The 15,499-nt window shown below is 47.1% G+C and overlaps 7 protein-coding genes across 7 annotated transcripts; 5 read left to right on the top strand and 2 right to left on the bottom strand.

Annotated features, from left to right (window-relative positions):
* Positions 1-83: 83 nt before the first annotated feature.
* E1B28_001184 (uncharacterized protein) lies at positions 84-1,978 on the top strand (the record flags this gene model as incomplete). Its single annotated transcript, XM_043147091.1, has 9 exons — positions 84-233; positions 294-416; positions 471-599; positions 658-702; positions 754-795; positions 856-909; positions 967-1,229; positions 1,286-1,568; positions 1,619-1,978. The coding sequence occupies 9 exons, from the start codon at positions 84-86 to the stop codon at positions 1,976-1,978; spliced, it is 1,449 nt and encodes a 482-aa protein (XP_043015796.1).
* A 501-nt stretch (positions 1,979-2,479) lies between these two features.
* Positions 2,480-3,964, top strand: E1B28_001183 (uncharacterized protein; the record flags this gene model as incomplete). The annotated part of the gene is made up of 5 exons (XM_043147090.1): positions 2,480-2,600; positions 2,665-3,260; positions 3,310-3,419; positions 3,475-3,532; positions 3,587-3,964. The coding sequence occupies 5 exons, from the start codon at positions 2,480-2,482 to the stop codon at positions 3,962-3,964; spliced, it is 1,263 nt and encodes a 420-aa protein (XP_043015795.1).
* Positions 3,965-4,254: 290 nt separating this feature from the next.
* On the top strand, positions 4,255-5,942 carry E1B28_001182 (uncharacterized protein; the record flags this gene model as incomplete). Its single annotated transcript, XM_043147089.1, has 9 exons — positions 4,255-4,422; positions 4,475-4,509; positions 4,567-4,670; positions 4,721-4,770; positions 4,828-4,925; positions 4,976-5,055; positions 5,112-5,190; positions 5,252-5,588; positions 5,637-5,942. 9 exons carry the CDS (start codon positions 4,255-4,257, stop codon positions 5,940-5,942), a joined length of 1,257 nt encoding a protein of 418 aa, XP_043015794.1.
* A 265-nt stretch (positions 5,943-6,207) lies between these two features.
* On the top strand, positions 6,208-9,070 carry E1B28_001181 (uncharacterized protein). Its single transcript, XM_043147088.1, has 17 exons — positions 6,208-6,532; positions 6,586-6,599; positions 6,658-6,734; positions 6,795-6,918; positions 6,980-7,083; positions 7,146-7,196; positions 7,250-7,279; positions 7,364-7,423; positions 7,476-7,572; positions 7,627-7,769; positions 7,824-7,891; positions 7,946-7,956; positions 8,025-8,188; positions 8,237-8,426; positions 8,482-8,594; positions 8,655-8,749; positions 8,803-9,070. The coding sequence occupies exons 1-17, from the start codon at positions 6,411-6,413 to the stop codon at positions 8,849-8,851; spliced, it is 1,512 nt and encodes a 503-aa protein (XP_043015793.1). The 5' UTR covers positions 6,208-6,410; the 3' UTR covers positions 8,852-9,070.
* Positions 9,071-9,670: 600 nt separating this feature from the next.
* On the top strand, positions 9,671-10,688 carry E1B28_001180 (uncharacterized protein). The gene is made up of 4 exons (XM_043147087.1): positions 9,671-9,894; positions 9,947-10,028; positions 10,090-10,354; positions 10,410-10,688. The coding sequence occupies exons 1-4, from the start codon at positions 9,763-9,765 to the stop codon at positions 10,531-10,533; spliced, it is 603 nt and encodes a 200-aa protein (XP_043015792.1). The 5' UTR covers positions 9,671-9,762; the 3' UTR covers positions 10,534-10,688.
* Positions 10,689-11,738: 1,050 nt separating this feature from the next.
* E1B28_001179 (uncharacterized protein) lies at positions 11,739-12,122 on the bottom strand (the record flags this gene model as incomplete). Its single annotated transcript, XM_043147086.1, has 2 exons — positions 11,739-11,850; positions 11,902-12,122. 2 exons carry the CDS (start codon positions 12,120-12,122, stop codon positions 11,739-11,741), a joined length of 333 nt encoding a protein of 110 aa, XP_043015791.1.
* A 991-nt stretch (positions 12,123-13,113) lies between these two features.
* Positions 13,114-15,447, bottom strand: E1B28_001178 (uncharacterized protein; the record flags this gene model as incomplete). Its single annotated transcript, XM_043147085.1, has 3 exons — positions 13,114-14,898; positions 14,958-15,191; positions 15,244-15,447. The coding sequence occupies 3 exons, from the start codon at positions 15,445-15,447 to the stop codon at positions 13,114-13,116; spliced, it is 2,223 nt and encodes a 740-aa protein (XP_043015790.1).
* Between the last annotated feature and the right edge of the window lie 52 nt (positions 15,448-15,499).

Genomic DNA, 15,499 nt, shown 5'->3' with positions numbered 1-15,499 from the left:
ATTCTTTGTGTGCTAAGTATAAGATCTTCCCAAATATCGGTCACAGCCGGTACGCCTACCTGTGTGTTAGTCACAGTGGTCCAATGGACGCGTCCTGTCACCTCGACGAACTTTCGTTCAGTATTCCTCTCAGTACTGTTGAGATCATGAATAGCCTCTCGATTCAAGATGATCCTTGGTCCAGTGTTTATCATGAACGGCTTCTCTCAATTGGGCCGACAGATGGCAGTCAGGTTAGTCTCCCAACCAGTGTTAATTAATAGGGACGAACGATTGACGAAAATACCTGAAAGCATCATACAAACACCTACAATGGTCCACAATCGACAGCAAAAATCCATAACCAAACCCAAATCCCTGTACCAACAGTGATCTCGAGTCAACTCGGAATATCTGAGGCCATTACTATTAGCCAGGTTAGACTTGACAGCATGCTCCTCCTTCTGGTATTGATATACCTATTCTTCTAGCAATCATCAAATCCGCATGATGGAAGGGAGACTCAGACTAGTCTTGTCGGACAAGATGCGATAAAAGAGGCCGTCGCTCAGCAACTTGAGAAATTGAAGAACGAGTGGCGTGAATCGTTGTCGCTTGAGGTGAGAGCTGATACTGATGCATCACCTTCGACATTTGCTTTTGATCCTGACGGAATAGATCAATAGCATTATCGGCGAAAAATGCACTGAATTACATGAGGAGGTTTGTTTTGATGATGTACCCTCGAGTAGCCTTGACGTACACATTCCGCAGATCAAACGTCTGAACTCGCACCTCCAGAAGCAACGAGGACAGGTAACGTCTCGCAACATACCTAGAACTACATTCTAATTTTTTTATTATCTCCACACTCAGATTGACGATCTTAAGTCCAAGCTGGCAGCAAGAAAAGAAACGCTCGGATCGAAGGTCGGCACAGTACCCTAAGATCTTTTTTCGCTTTACTCACCAGTTTGCCTATATCAGAAATGTTCCGATTGCAAAGAGATGAATCTGCGTTCATGCGACAAGGATATTCTCGAATTGAGCTCAGATTCGGAAACGGAGCTGGACGCACAAGCGCAGTCCTCTACTCGAAGGAGGGAACCTCTAGTCTCAAACAGACTACCCCAGCAACGCGCAAGTGTTCTTCCTTCACCAGTCTGTGGTATTGACACAGGAAAGAGGAGATTTACTCGTGACGAATTGCGAAATAAAATCGGTGGCAGCATTCAGACCACTCTCGTAAGGTTGCTTATACTTTCGTGCCCTTCCCTGTTCGGAGACTAATCATCTCTTACCATAGAGTTACTGACTCTAAAAGACCCATCGCGAAGGAGTTGAACATGGATGGATACCTATGTCCCAACATTCATCAGAATCCATGGTGTCCCAACACCCCAGGAGAACACGGTTATATCTTTGTTGGATTGGGAGGGGATCGCGAGACCTTCCTGGATGTACAGCAACAACATGTCTTTGTCGGAGAAAAGGACAAGGGTAAATTGGCTATGACTTATGTTGGCCTCTATCGCTGCAAAAGGGCGGAGAATTTGACAGTTGAGGAATGGCACACTCTTTCGCCGGAGGTGAGTAAAGCATCGTGACTCATGAGAATCAAATTGTGATCTGTTCGTAGGTCCAAGATGCGTATTCAAAATTGACAAAAGACAAGAACAAGGACGGAAGATCGTTGGAAAGAATACGAACAGATTATGATCAAGGAATCCTGAGGGTACCGTGCGTCGAACTTGTGTGCTTGGAATATGTGCACAGACTCTTCGAGGCGTTGGCATCTAATGAACGATGTCTGGCGTCTTCAACAACTTTTAACAGCCGCTCAAAGCGTCCGCGACATTCAACTTCAAGGAACGACTCTTCTTATGATGATGATGTCGTTACGTCTGAGAGTGATTTGTTCGATTTCTCCTCCGCTCCGAGGGCGAGCAGAACCAAACTGAAGAGACCGCGGTTGGACTACGGTGTTTTGCCAAGATAGCTGCGCAGATCTCCTCCTCGAACCGCCCTGGAGACAGAAGTTTAGAAGACTGATAGCTATAGCTGAATGGTTCATCTCGTCGTGTGGGGATGTATAGTGTAGTAGTGTCAGTGAGCTCAAACGGCCCTAAAGTGTTTAACATGTGAGATTGTACGTAAGGATATGCGGGGCTCACCATTATCGTAAGTTTGGCCAGGTAGGGCGCCGGCTGTGGAGTGCGGTCAGGACTCAGGTTAAGTACGTCGATGTTCCAACACCTCGATACACGAAACAACGGGTTTGCGGTTAGGAAGGCGGTGATACATACCGTACATGCACTGCGGGCCGTGACGACAGTCACTCTATCTCTTATTTATATTTCTCTCATTACCATCTATCGCAGGACCCAGTCTGCTGAACGATTCTCAGAAAGAATTCTCCGAGGCTGAACATCTCTTGAAGCCAAGGGTCTGGGCAGGGCCCGTCAAATCGTGGCTTGACCAGGACTCCCAACTCGGATACATGTCGACCTCTCCTCGACCTCGCCCTCCTTCTCCTTCTCAGTCCTCCAGCGTACGGGCCCTCAGTGTTCGTGGTAGTAGACCTCTTCTTCCTCCATTATCGACGGTCATAACTGTTCCCCGTAAGTTCCCTTTTTATGTTACATTTGATCGCCATTAGTGACACTGTTTCTCTGTCTCTGACAGCATGGGCTAAAGACGAACCACCTTCCCCCAAAGAACCTCTTGACGTTCAGCATGGTCCAACTCCAGAATCTCGAGCTTCAGATGTTGCCTCATTTCAGTCAACCATCGATGGCGCTCCAAGTCGCTGGTGGGCTTTCACACTTCCTCGCCCCAACAAAGAAACCAATCCATCGGAATATCTTCTCGAAACGAAACCAAAGCCTACTACGTTCAGGTCATCCAAATCATGGCTACCGTCCTCTACCTCAGCCTTCCGAGACAGCTCCACATTTTCCAGGAGACTTGGAGAAAAACCAAATACGAATGAAAACGGCGGCGACCAGCCTGCCCGACAGCCATGGAATCGTACAATACAAATGCCATCCCCAATTGCTCCCTTTACCTCAGCCCATAACCCTACACCTGGTTGGGAGACTCCCTGGACTGCCCGTCCAGATGCTCAGGGTCCCAATCGCAATCTTGAAACTGGCAACTCTTACATATTTGAAAATGCAGCTGAATCGTCTGAAAACAATTCTCACGAAGACCAAAAATCATGGACTGCACGCAAGAAGAGGTTCAGGATTTTCTTATTGACCAACACATATGTTCCTTTGGTGCGCTGCCTTGTCTTTCTCTTGGCGCGGTGCTGATCAGTTTTTGCAGTTGTTTCGTGTCATAAACATTTCCTTTACCTCTGCGGCGCTGGGTATATCCGTTCGTATCAGGCGTCGAGAGTCAGAAAACGGAATCATGGGTGCTGTTGGTAGTTCCCCGTAAGTGACAACCATTTCTTTTAGCCAAATCGAATTGACACAAACCCATTTCCAGCACTCTTATCATTATATTTGCTCCCCTAACACTTGTGCACGTAATGATCGCTATTTATGTTGGTTGTTCTGCTTCGCTTTAGGTGTCCTCGTCTCTGATATTCCGTTGGCAGTTGGAGTATTTCGGTCGGCCCCTGGGTCTCTGGCGAACATCGGGGAAATTGGCGCACACCCTTTCAGAAGTTTTGTTCATATGCGCTTGGTCGGCTGCCCTATCCCTCTCGTTTGAAAACTTTTTTACATCCCTAATACCCTGCGCGTCTGCGGAACATACTGCATGGTATAACCAGCTACCTCGCCCCAACAGTAATTTACCTATTTTTGAAGGCAGTATCGGAGACATGATTTGCGATGACCAACTCTCGCTCATTTGCCTCGTTGGGGTCGGTTTGGTCATGTATTGCATAAATCTCATCATCAGTCTCTACCGCATATTCGAGAAGGTCAAAGCTCTGCCTGCTGCTTCTCGTCTGGGCGTGATTCAGACTTGAGTACATCACTCGTTGCATTCACCTACCGTTATATACCTTATACCATGTATCTATATCGACAGCATCTCCCATTTCTAAATGCCACCTACCAACCCTTGGACGTTGGACCTTACCAATACATGTACTATACTGTAAAAGCCGCTTCGTGACAATTTGGAACTGACGTGAGCATTGAGCGACTTTCCTTTTACTTCGATCTGCTACTTTACAACGAACCCTCACGAATTCAAAGCTTCATCTCCTTCCCTACGCTCGACGTTTACGGACCGGGTAGGGGTCGTTCAACCACCATGGATCCGACGACCTCCTCATCCACACACTCTCGCAGCCGTTCCAAGTCCATTCTTCCGACCTCATCATCAAATGCTGACCGCCAGGGGTACATCGACTATGTGATAGGAATCGCTCTGCTGCTCGTTGTCGTCTTCCTTTGGACGTCTTCGAGCTTTATAACTCAGGTTTAGTGACATGTTCCTCTAGCGGAGACGTGCTGTTTAGAAGGCTCACTAGGCTATATTTGAAGGCGGATATGAAAAGGCATTTCTGTAAGATCTGTGGTCCTGTCTTTGTTGATTGCTGACAGTCCGAACGTTAATGGCTAGGGTAACCTATCTAAATACCAGCACATTCGCGTTGTACATTATACCTCATCTCGTCAAGCGGGGTGTCCGCCATTACACCCACCGACCCCCCCATGGTTCAAATGGTAGACCATTTCCGACATTCTGAACCTTATTCTAATTACGTCGGGTCTAGATGAGTACGAACCGTTAAGGACCGAAGTGGAGGCATTATCTCCAGAGGAGGTACGATACACCCTTAACTGTACCCGAACTTATGAACCTATCTCATAGAATCAACAGTTCAATACGCGAATACCCCATCTATCCGATCCAGAAGCTTTACCACCCCTGACCACCAAAGAGACTGCGAGGCTGGCTGCTATCTTTTGTTTTTTTTGGTACGTCCACCGTCGTCATTGAGAGTTGAAAATATCAACGTCCATTCTAGGTTCGTGGCAAACTGGTCAATAAATATTGCTGTGGATTATACCAGCGTAGCCAGTGCTACGGTGCTTGCCAGCATGAGTGGTAACTTTCTGAAATATCTTCTCGCTATGGATGTTTTGTCTGACATTTTCCTCCAGGATTCTTCACCATGATTATCGGCAGATTGTTCAGAGTTGAAGTTTTGACGTTGATGAAGGTTGGTGCGGTTCTAATAAGGTACAAGCTCTAAACTGAATAATTCAAATCAACCTTGCTGAGTTTACAACCATACTTACAGCATTGGAGGGACTATACTGGTTGCGCTTTCTGACAATAAGGATTTGAAGCTTCCCTACCCAACTGCGTTAATGAAGTCTGTTGATGAACGTCCGCGACCCTTGCTGCTGGGAGATGCATTGGCGTTGACATCTGCCTTGTTTTACGCGATTTACACAATAACGCTGAAAGTGGGGATCAAGTCGGAGTCGCGTATCGATATGAAATTATTCTTTGGATTTGTTGGCATTTTCAACATCATAACCCTGTGGCCGCTGGCTATTCTCCTGCACGTAACCGGGATGGAAAAGTTCGAGCTCCCATCGAACCGTAAAGAGATAGGAGGTCTTTTGATCAATGTGAGTTTAAACTCTCTGACCTCTTTGCGCCACTAAATTTCTCTCAAGATGGCGATAACATGGTCGAGCGACTACCTTTACGTATTTGCTATGTTAAAGACCTCTCCGTTGGTTGTTACCGTCGGATTTAGTCTTACCATGCCACTTGCTGTCGTTGGGGATTTCTTCTTAGGGAGGCCTGTGCCATTACCAGTTATAGCCGGTGCATTGCTCGTTCTGGCGAGCGTTGTTTTGGTAGGAGTGGAAGATGCCCGTATGTTGAGGAAACTAGGGAAAGAGGCAGAAGAACGGACTGCCTTGGATGATGGTCTAACGGGGGACGTCGAGCTGGATACGCCTGTAGATCATCATTAGAAAACAGGACTCATACTTTCCTTCATCAGTAAAGAGTTACCGGCTGGCCTTTCCAACTTTTCTCCTCCAGCTATTGGTCCACAGCACACATGAAGGGTAACTTGTTGGGTACAAAGCTCGCTAAGTACGTACTTGACCAAAAATGCCGAAAAATGCCGAAAAGCCACCATTCATCGACGAGATGGAGGACTGCACCAACGCGAAGTGTTTTTACTACTTATCGACACTTCCGTCAAGACAGCCATTTGATCGTGACCCGGCACGACGCATTCAATTGAAAGTACCCCAAATTTCGCAGCTTTATAGCCTTATAAGTCATGGGATACTCCATGGCGTCGGACTCGCCAGGATTGAAGATTCGGGGAAGAGTTCGAAAGCATTGATCTCTCGTGACGTGAAGCACCGTTTACATTTAATCAGGAGCCTTTTGAGGATGTAGTTCACAGCCTCATTCCCTGCTCTGGAGTCATGGCCCCGACTAGCTTTAGCTTGGAGCTCAACACACCGGTTTACCGAGGGACTGTGTCGGTGGACACAAGGTTGTTCATAGGGGGCTCTTTCGTTGTACCTGTTGAAAGCGGGGAGATTGAGTGAGTGCCCGTCAATAACCGTTGGTTATAAAATGACAGGATCTTTCTTTCAGGGTTGTCAATCCTTGTGGGTACACAACACAACCAGACTAGAATCTCAAGTTGAGGTGGCAGCACTTTCATAGCGACGACTAAGGTTATCGCGTCCGTTTATGCTGGGACGGCTGAAGACGTTGACCTTGCTGTGGCTGCCGCCAAAAAGGTGAGTGGTAGTCATAATCCTTCCTGTTTCGATCCAGCTGACATGGACGTTTTCTTTCAGGCGTACAAAAACTCATGGGGACTAAAAGTACCTGGAACCGAACGTGCCAGACTCCTCAAACAGGTTGCCGACCTTTTGGAAGCTAACGTTGATGAATTCGCCGCATTGGAGGCTCTCAATGTCGGTCAGTATTAAAATTTATATAAACCGGGATGGGAGACCGACGTAGTTTCCTATGCCAACAGGAAAGCCATTTATGATGGCCAAGAACATGGACCTCAAGTTTGCGGTATCGACACTCAGGTATTACGCTGGGTGGGCAGATAAAGTTGGCGGAAAGACGATTGAAGTAATCTGCAAAGTTCTCGCGCTTCAGACTAAAGACTTACATACAATTTCCGCATGGCATAGACCAACGAGACCAAGTTCTCCTACACGAGGCGTGAACCATATGGTGTAGTAGTGAGTTCTCTTTCCTTCGGTGACTTTGAGCTTAACTCTTACATTGTGCGCAGGGAAATATCATTCCTTGGAATTTACCTTTGGTAAGTAACGAAGCGTCAATTGCCTTTACCCGTATCGCCACTACAATTTTCTGATGTCACGGATGCCACGGAAACTCTATGTAGTTACTACTTTGTAACAAGCTTGCTCCAGCCCTAGCTGCTGGAAATACGGTCGTAATCAAGGTTCGTTTCCTCCTTATCTCATTTTTGGGATCTAAGGGAAATCGTTCTACAGCCGTCTGAAGTAACACCCCTCACCGCGCTCAAGTTTGCGGAAATTGTCAGTCAAGCAGGATTTCCCCCAGGTGTTGTGAACATTGTCAACGGATATGGTGAGAATAACATTTCGCGAGTCCCTTATCGTTGACTGACGAAGATGTGAACAGGAAACACTGTCGGAGACGCAATCGCACATCACCATGATATTTCTCTTGTCTCGTTCACTGGGAGCACTGTTGTTGGCAGAAAAATACAAGAGGCTGCCGCAAAGTCAAACTTGAAGGTCGTGCATCTCGAGTTAGGCGGCAAAGTAAGTGCCGCACCTGTTATAAACCCGTTTGTTTTGCTGAATAGGGAATTCCAGTCGCCGAATATAATTTTTGACGATGCCAATTTAGAACAGGCCGTAAAGTGGTCTTCAAGCGGCATATTGTACGCTTCACGTTTCTTGGGCAGGATAAAAAACACTGATGGATAGCCGGCCAGCTTCAATATGGGTGAGTAGATATAGCCATCTCCTTCTGTATCAAGATACCAGGTACCCAATTCCGAGTCCGATACACAGGCCAAGCGTGCATAGCTGGATCTCGTATATTTGTCCAAGCAGGGATTTACGACAAGTTCATTGCAGAAATGACCAAAGTCGCTCAGAATCTGGGATCTCATACTGGAGATCCTTTTGAAGAGACGACGCAGCATGGACCACAAGTATCCCAGGTTCAGTTTGATGTACGAAAGGCCATTTGTTATCGTTTCGGCAACTGACGAGCACTTCAGCGTGTCATGGGGCACATCAGGTCTGCAAAGACAGCTGGCGCAACTATTCACGTCGGCGGGTATCAGCATGGCAATGGGGGTTATTTTATCCAACCCACGATTATCACAGACGTCAAACCCGAAATGAAAGCTGTCAAGGAGGAAATCTTTGGCCCCGTCGCTTCTCTTATCAAGTTTGAGACAGAAGAAGGTTAGCTACTTGGTATCCCTTATATCAAGGTGGTACACTCTAACAGTGCTGTCAGAGGTTATTGAGATGGCTAACAACACGACCTATGGATTAGCGTGCGGTGTCTTCACGGAGAACAACAGCAGAGCCATTCGAGTGGTACATGCTTTAGAGGCTGGAATGGCGTTTGTGCGTTGAATACCACCAGTCGCTACATATAAGTGCTGACTCGCCCTCTTGTCTTACGAGGTTAACTGCTACGGACTGGTAGACGTGCAAGTACCTTTTGGCGGATACAAGCAGTCTGGGATCGGTCGAGAGTGGGGTCAGGAAGGCATAGAAGAGTGAGTTTAATTCTATCGTTTTCGTTTTCTTCTTGCTGAAGCGGTGAATCTAGGTACATGCAAGTGAAGGCTGTTCATGTCAACCTTGGACTGAAGATTTGAGAGTTATTTTTGCGAATATCCCTCTTGCAAGTCCTCGACCATTGGTCATAATAGGTATCACTGTTTACAATAATGACATGTATCGGAATACTGGCCTCAAAGTGACCATCCGTGGTGTAAATCCGATCTCGAGTCTCCCGTTGATTGGTTCTTTGCTTATAGCCGTTCAAAACAGTTACCTGAGCTTTCAGCCACTAGAATTTGATGTAGAACTGAGACCTCCAGCTGTGGTTGCGAATAGGACACATTTGCACAATCACCTACATACAAATAACTTGAAAGAGTTCGTGGTAGCATTCATGATTCTACTGGTTAGGTAAACATACATGGTTGGACTTCCAACTAGACTCTAATGAAGCGGGGCAACGAATTCAAGTTGAGTAATGCAGAGCAAGAGCGCAATAACTAAAAAATAGTATGTCCCGAAATCTCCTGGATCCACTGATAGGAAAATATATAAGTAGACCTTACACGCTCATGCACTCAATTTCGGAGACTCATCGACATCCATTGCGACTTGGTTCAGGGACCCCACTGATGTTGACTTGAGCGGAGAGCCAGCAGCTTACTTACATATCGCCGCGAAATTTCAAACCCATCGCTCGAGAAATGGTCTTGCCCATGCATGAAAAAAGCGGTTGCGTACTCAATGAATCCATACTACGCATGGTATTTCAACTAGCTTACGCTTACAATAACTCGAATTCTATGCAATTCCAATTTATTCCCAGCGATATGAACGTGAAACAGTGAAACTTTGAACGAGATTATTGGCATGTATCCCGAATGTAAGTTGATGCTACGTCACGTTTAAATTGAAGGTCACTCGCCGGTCAGTGCTGTACTTTCAACCCGATTATCATGGTACTCTTAACGGAATTTACCTCGTAAAGGACTCCAAATCGTTGAAAATGCAGCCTAAAGACCGCCAAAAACGCACCCCAGGTCATGCCTCGTCGTCGTTAAGACTTGCCAAAAAGTTTGCAACGCCGGATTCACAACAGATTGAACGGGCGGAAATCGAAAGCTTAGTTGAAACATCGGTGTGGTCCTATCCAACTTCATGAATGCAAGTGATGCGAACGAAAACACCAGGCCAATAATCTTCTCGCACCTCCAAGCATTCGAGAATCGACAAGCCTTAGAAAACAGATGCGAAGAGAAGCCCTCTTAGAACGTGAGCCTCACTCGTTTTGCTGTCGAGTAACATCTGTTGACGACCTGGTCGTATGGCGCAGGACTCCCTTTAACGCAATCCCCATATTCCAAGTCCCATTTGCGTCGCGTGAAGCGCAAAGCTCGTGAACAACTTGCCAACGGCCTAAGCGATTTGCAGACCGCTCTGGACTCGCTGGATAGCAGCGAGGTGAAAGTTCCAACGCCACCAGGTCACCCTAAACCTAGTATTCAAAGCACATCTGAACCGACCTTGAAGACCATATCTGGTCAGATAGGTGAAGGCAAAGGTGCGACTCTCTCTGGTCAGCAGCGGAAACGGGTCTTGTAAGTTTTATCCGTAGACTATTGGTCGCAACTCGAGAGTAACTTCTTCCTGCAGCCAGACTGAGCGGATGCGTCATCCATTAATACTATCCAATTCCCATTTCTCCTCCAATCCTTTCCAAACGATACGAACTCATGCGGAAAATACACTCGTCAAACACTCCCCACCAGAATCTTGAAGTCAGACGTTACTGTACCCGGAATCAAAAGGCGATATTTTAGAGAGAACATTAGTAGTGGCTCGGCGTTGTCCTTTGGTTGATCAGGTGCCTGTAGCGTGCTGTGTATCTATCTATCTATCTTGGGAAGATGAATTCTTCACAGTCCGCCTCGCTAAATTGGCTCATGGAGCAATTCTTAATTGTGGGCATCTGAAGGCTGCGGGCTCGACCTCGGTTCATTGTTCATCCTTCGCGGCAGTGGTTCAGTTCGAGACCGTTCTCTCTTGATGAAATTGATGAAACTTGCAAACGGACCCTTGTGTAACATCTTGGTGCTGATAAGTTTCTCAGTCATGTAAGGGTGTTGAACCCGTGTCATGTTTTTCTTTTCAAGGAGTTTCGCTCTGCGACTTGGTCATTCTCTATCATCAGTGGGATAATGATGACCTCTAACAACTAGTTGCCACTGAATAACAACGGACTTTGATTGTTCACTTCTAGTGGGCCATACAGTAATGTAACTTGTTCTCTTTACAGCACTATTGTCGATGGAGAGTAGGATATGGTGCGAGAGAGGTCGAAGAAATTACAAAAATTTCGAAATACGTACTATGTAGTAAGTAACTTTTAAGTTATGCGACTTATCTGGCCCGGAACAAGAGAGTTTCAACAAAATAAATAAATAACGAAAACTCTCAGATCACTTTAGCGTTATTGGATCCACAGTGGCTTCAGCTATATCCGATGTTTCCTGAGGTGGGATGAAGATGAGAGCTGCACGATCGAGGGAGAGGTAGTTCCCACCAAGGGAAGAAGAGGCCGTTGGATCGGAATACCGCCACGAGAACCTGTTGAATTACTGGACTCGGATGTTTGCCGGAGAGGAGGAGTTCTTCGTCTATCTCGCCATCATGATATTCGCGAGCTCATTTGCGTTATGAAGTGAACGTAGTTAATATCGTGGTGGACGTGTTGAACCTCCTACCACCTCGTCCATAGCGTAAACGAACGGTACGTCTGGACACCACCGCTACCGGGAGTCTGGCCATTTCCCAAGGCCAGGCGAGAGTGAAGTCGCATCTGGCGGAGTGACGTACTTGAACAAACGCGAAGCGTAAGCTGACGGCGACTGTAACTATCCACCAGTCTACCAAAACGTTATCAGAGCACTACATTACAGGCTTGGAAGGAAAACATACGTCCGAGGTAATGTCTTCACATGGCTAATTTACTTCCTTGTTCGTCCCCTGCTTCGATATCTCGTAGCGCTCCTTTGGCGATGTCCACAGTCGACTGGTTGTATGAGCCTCGTGTTTCTGTGGTATCTTGACTCGTCTACAAAAATGCGATGAATTCAAAGTCAGAATATCGACAGCAAGTACGCACGTCGCTTCGGACCTCCCAGGTGGTCGTTCTTTATCCCTGAGCAATTCTTCATCACCCTTTTCGGTGACTATAGGGGGTTTGAGCCTAGTCTCAACGAGCTCTCTACGCTCCTCCCATATGTCGAGCGTGTGCCACAGTCTTTCGTACGACGAAACCTGAGAGGCACGTATTTTCCTCGCAGTCTTGTCGACGGAAGTAAATGTATGACTCGTCGTTTGCATCCAGCTGAAGGAGGGATTGAATACTTCAAGACATGCCAGAATGCCATAAAAAATGCACTCACATTGACTGATGGAATTATCCTGCGACCTCCTCACTCAAGTTTGCGTTCTTTCCAATAAGGATGTACAGTAAGATAGGCAGGTGATGGCAACCAAGCAAGGCGGCATGAACGATACGAAAGTGACAGATGTGTCTTGACACGTGATGGACGAGCGGGACATGGCAGGACATGGAATGTCGAGGTGAAGGTACAAGCGCACAAGGTGCGGTTTCCGGTTCAAGCGTTTCTTCGTGAGGTGCGAAAGCCAAGGTAAAAGAATCGGACCCACTTCAACCGGTCGTAATTATCACAGAGGACGAGTTTCAGTTGGATGGGTTTATAGAGAATGTACCACACGAGGAAACAGAACATTTACTTCATGTTCGTAGGTCTCGTGCGCTCAATGCGATCTGACCTATCGACAGAGTCTCGAAACTGGCATGACGTTTCCCCCGTTCGCCGACTAGCTGAAACCATTGGTAGCGATACATGGAATAAATCCTCGACTGTATTGGAAGTATCCAGAGGGGCCCTTGTACATGTTAGGTGGATGGAACCCTGTAGGCGCAGACTCCTCTTTATCTTTGTCCGTCTCCTTCTCCTTGCCTAAACCCCGAATTGAATTTTGCAGCGCCGCTGCTCCTAAAAAGGAAAGAATAGTAATAAATGGGTGCGGCATAAACTCCAGCCACACTTTTCATGACTACTACTGGGTCGGTGTCGATATTTCCGAGTCAAACCTTGAGGCGACTTTCGTTATATCGATTCATCATTCCGGGTATTCGTGGATGCCATTATTTAAATATAAAGCTCTAGGGGGATAGGGATACGGGTATAAGCAACAGTTACCAGCTGCAGTGTAATGTAGGTTTGCCGATTAAGAATATTCACCACAAGTTTGAAGTCATCCAGCTATCCGTCATAATGTGTAGTTTGAACTTTGAGTGTGTCTAGTCATCTTCACCCGTCCCGCTCATGCCCGCACTCCACACGGTGCTGCCGCTACCGCTTCCCCCGCCACTCTGTCGTCCTTTACGGCTACGACGAGTTATCTCTGTGAATCCGCTACCCGATCCCTTAGCGATCTCAGCACTGAGGCTTTTCTCATGAGCGTCCAATGCTGCTAGCGTGTTCTGGGCCTCGGCTTGCTCCAAGGCCTCCTGGGTCAACCCCACGCCTTTGATGCCGAGTCCAGCAGGAATTCCGCTATTCGACGAGTGGGTGGAGTGCAGGGAGGAGCTATCGGATGCTGGAGGGCTGGTCACTCTCGGGCCAAACAAGGAAAAGCGTCGGTTGACGGAGGGTGCAGGTGCAGGCCCAGGAGAAGAAAAGGATTTCTGGATAATTGGTGGTGTTGCAGGATTGGGCTGGATACCCATCAATTTCATTGTAGCATTCAAACGTTCTCTCTCCTTACGATCTTCATCGTCCTCTTGGGTTTCCAACTTCCTCGCTCCTGTAACAGGACTTGCTCCCGGTTTGAGTGTTAGTGGGCGAAGATTCGGATCGGGTTTCTTTTCTATGTTGAATATTGAGAAACTCTTCCAATCGAAGGAGAGAGATCGGCGTTGTGCTTTTGAACTAGGAGTTGGTGCAACCGGTGTGCCCAGTTTCGGAACAGAAGGACTATTAACTTGTGAAGAATCACTAACGGTCGGTGTTACTGGTGAGGGTGCCATGACGGAGTGGCGACGGGGTTTCGATAGTGTTGGTTGCATTGGGGACTTGGGAGTGGCGGTCGAGGGTGTAGGTGGTTCTTTGTCATAATCAACCGCTAAAACGTGTTCAAAGCCTTCTTGCGCGATAATTCGATCAATGATCTTGGAGGCATATAATGAAAGAGCTTTGTTGGCGTCTTTGAGGGCCTTAACTTCCGACCGAAGAGACTCCAAGTCGTTCATGGAAGGACTCGACTCAAGTCCTTCGCCGGTTGTCCCAGAATCCTTCTTTGACCGTTTGCTCTTGCTGAGGACAGAACGGTCACGATCGTCCACGGCATTTCCTTCAACGATATCTTTATTCTCGGCGCGACCAAGTTCAGCTGCCAGGTCAAGGCCTGGACCTGTGATAGGTAAGCCCGCAAGTGATTCTCCTTTGCAAGAACTTGGGGAGTGGGAAGTAGATTGTCCGCGTTTCCTACCTTGCCCTTTTCGCGAGCGACCATGCCTGGAAGAGACGGAATCGGAATCTTGAACATCTCTCAGCTCTTGTCCCAGATTGTCCTCTACTTCCTCTTCCACTCTGTCGAGTGTGCTTCTGCCTGTACTCTCTAGACTAACATCATCATCATCGCCGTCTTCATCGTAAGTGGATGACGTCCTCATTTGTTTCATAACGTCGTATTGGCCACTGAGTGTTTTCTCTCTGAGAAGTATCATATAGCTCTCGTTCTCTTCTTGTAGTTCATGGTTGACCCTTTTGAGGTCAACAAGCTGGCTTTGTAAGAGAACAAGGGTGCTTTGAAGAGAGGTATATGAGGTGGAAAGAGTGGAAAGTTCTAGCTTCAAAGATGTAATCTCTGCGGGCTCTTGTTCTGGATCGTTGATATCTTGTTTTATCGATTCAACAATAGTTGGATTCTTTTCCTCCTCTTCAACTTCGGTTTCCGATTCAGCCTCGGAAATGATTGAAGGCTCGGGTTGTTTACGACGGGTTTGAGTAAGTGACTGGATACGCGATTTAAGGTGTTGTTCGTTATCATAAAACGCTTGACGTTCAGCATCAAAGGTAGTCATCTTTCATAAAGGATGAGCAAAATCTGTATCAGAACGATGTTTTCGGACTAAAGACAGACCTGTGCGTTGTACCTCCGCAACACATCCCTCTTTTCCTTCTCGAGTTCATGGACCTGAGATCTGAACTTCTCAGCAAGTTCTATACGTTGAGATAACTCCATTTCGGAGCGGCTTTGTTCTGCGTAGAGTTCATTCAGCCTAGTCTCCGCCGTGTGTAGGGCCGAGGTAAGGTTGTCATTTTCTGTAGACAGGGATGTTATGGTTTGGTCCCTGTCTTGAAGTTGTAATCGCAGCTATAAATTGAAAGGTTAATCATTGAACGCCACAGATTCCAGACTGATCTACCTGTTCTATACGTTCAATGTCTTCTTTGAGGGACTCATTGGTGCTGCCATTGACAACGGCGGTGGCAGCGAGCTTTGCAGGTGTTGGGGTACGGCGAGTACTGAGAGAGGAAGATACACGAGGGGAGGCAGTAGCAGACCGTGCAGTTTCGCTTCTCGAAATCGGGAAACTTCTACTCAGTCGCTTTGGTGTCGTGCTTGCCATCCTGGCCAGCAAGAGGTTAGTTGATGGGAAGGTAAATGGTCACGTGGTAACA

This window comes from Marasmius oreades, chromosome 1 (assembly GCF_018924745.1).
Source record: "Marasmius oreades isolate 03SP1 chromosome 1, whole genome shotgun sequence".
NCBI lineage: Eukaryota > Fungi > Basidiomycota > Agaricomycetes > Agaricales > Marasmiaceae > Marasmius > Marasmius oreades.
This window is presented reverse-complemented; position numbering and strand designations above follow the sequence as displayed.

Bases quoted from the DNA above. Each gene is read 5' to 3' on its own strand.
- E1B28_001180 (XM_043147087.1), top strand. From the start codon at position 9,763: ATGCAGCCTAAAGACCGCCAAAAACGCACCCCAGGTCATGCCTCGTCG. The intron at 9,895-9,946 runs GTGTGGTCCTAT...CGAAAACACCAG, and splicing joins AAAGCTTAGTTGAAACATCG to GCCAATAATCTTCTCGCACC. The intron at 10,355-10,409 runs GTAAGTTTTATC...TTCTTCCTGCAG, and splicing joins CAGCAGCGGAAACGGGTCTT to CCAGACTGAGCGGATGCGTC.
- E1B28_001181 (XM_043147088.1), top strand. From the start codon at position 6,411: ATGGCCCCGACTAGCTTTAGCTTGGAGCTCAACACACCGGTTTACCGA. The intron at 7,197-7,249 runs GTGAGTTCTCTT...CATTGTGCGCAG, and splicing joins GTGAACCATATGGTGTAGTA to GGAAATATCATTCCTTGGAA. The intron at 7,770-7,823 runs GTAAGTGCCGCA...AGGGAATTCCAG, and splicing joins ATCTCGAGTTAGGCGGCAAA to TCGCCGAATATAATTTTTGA.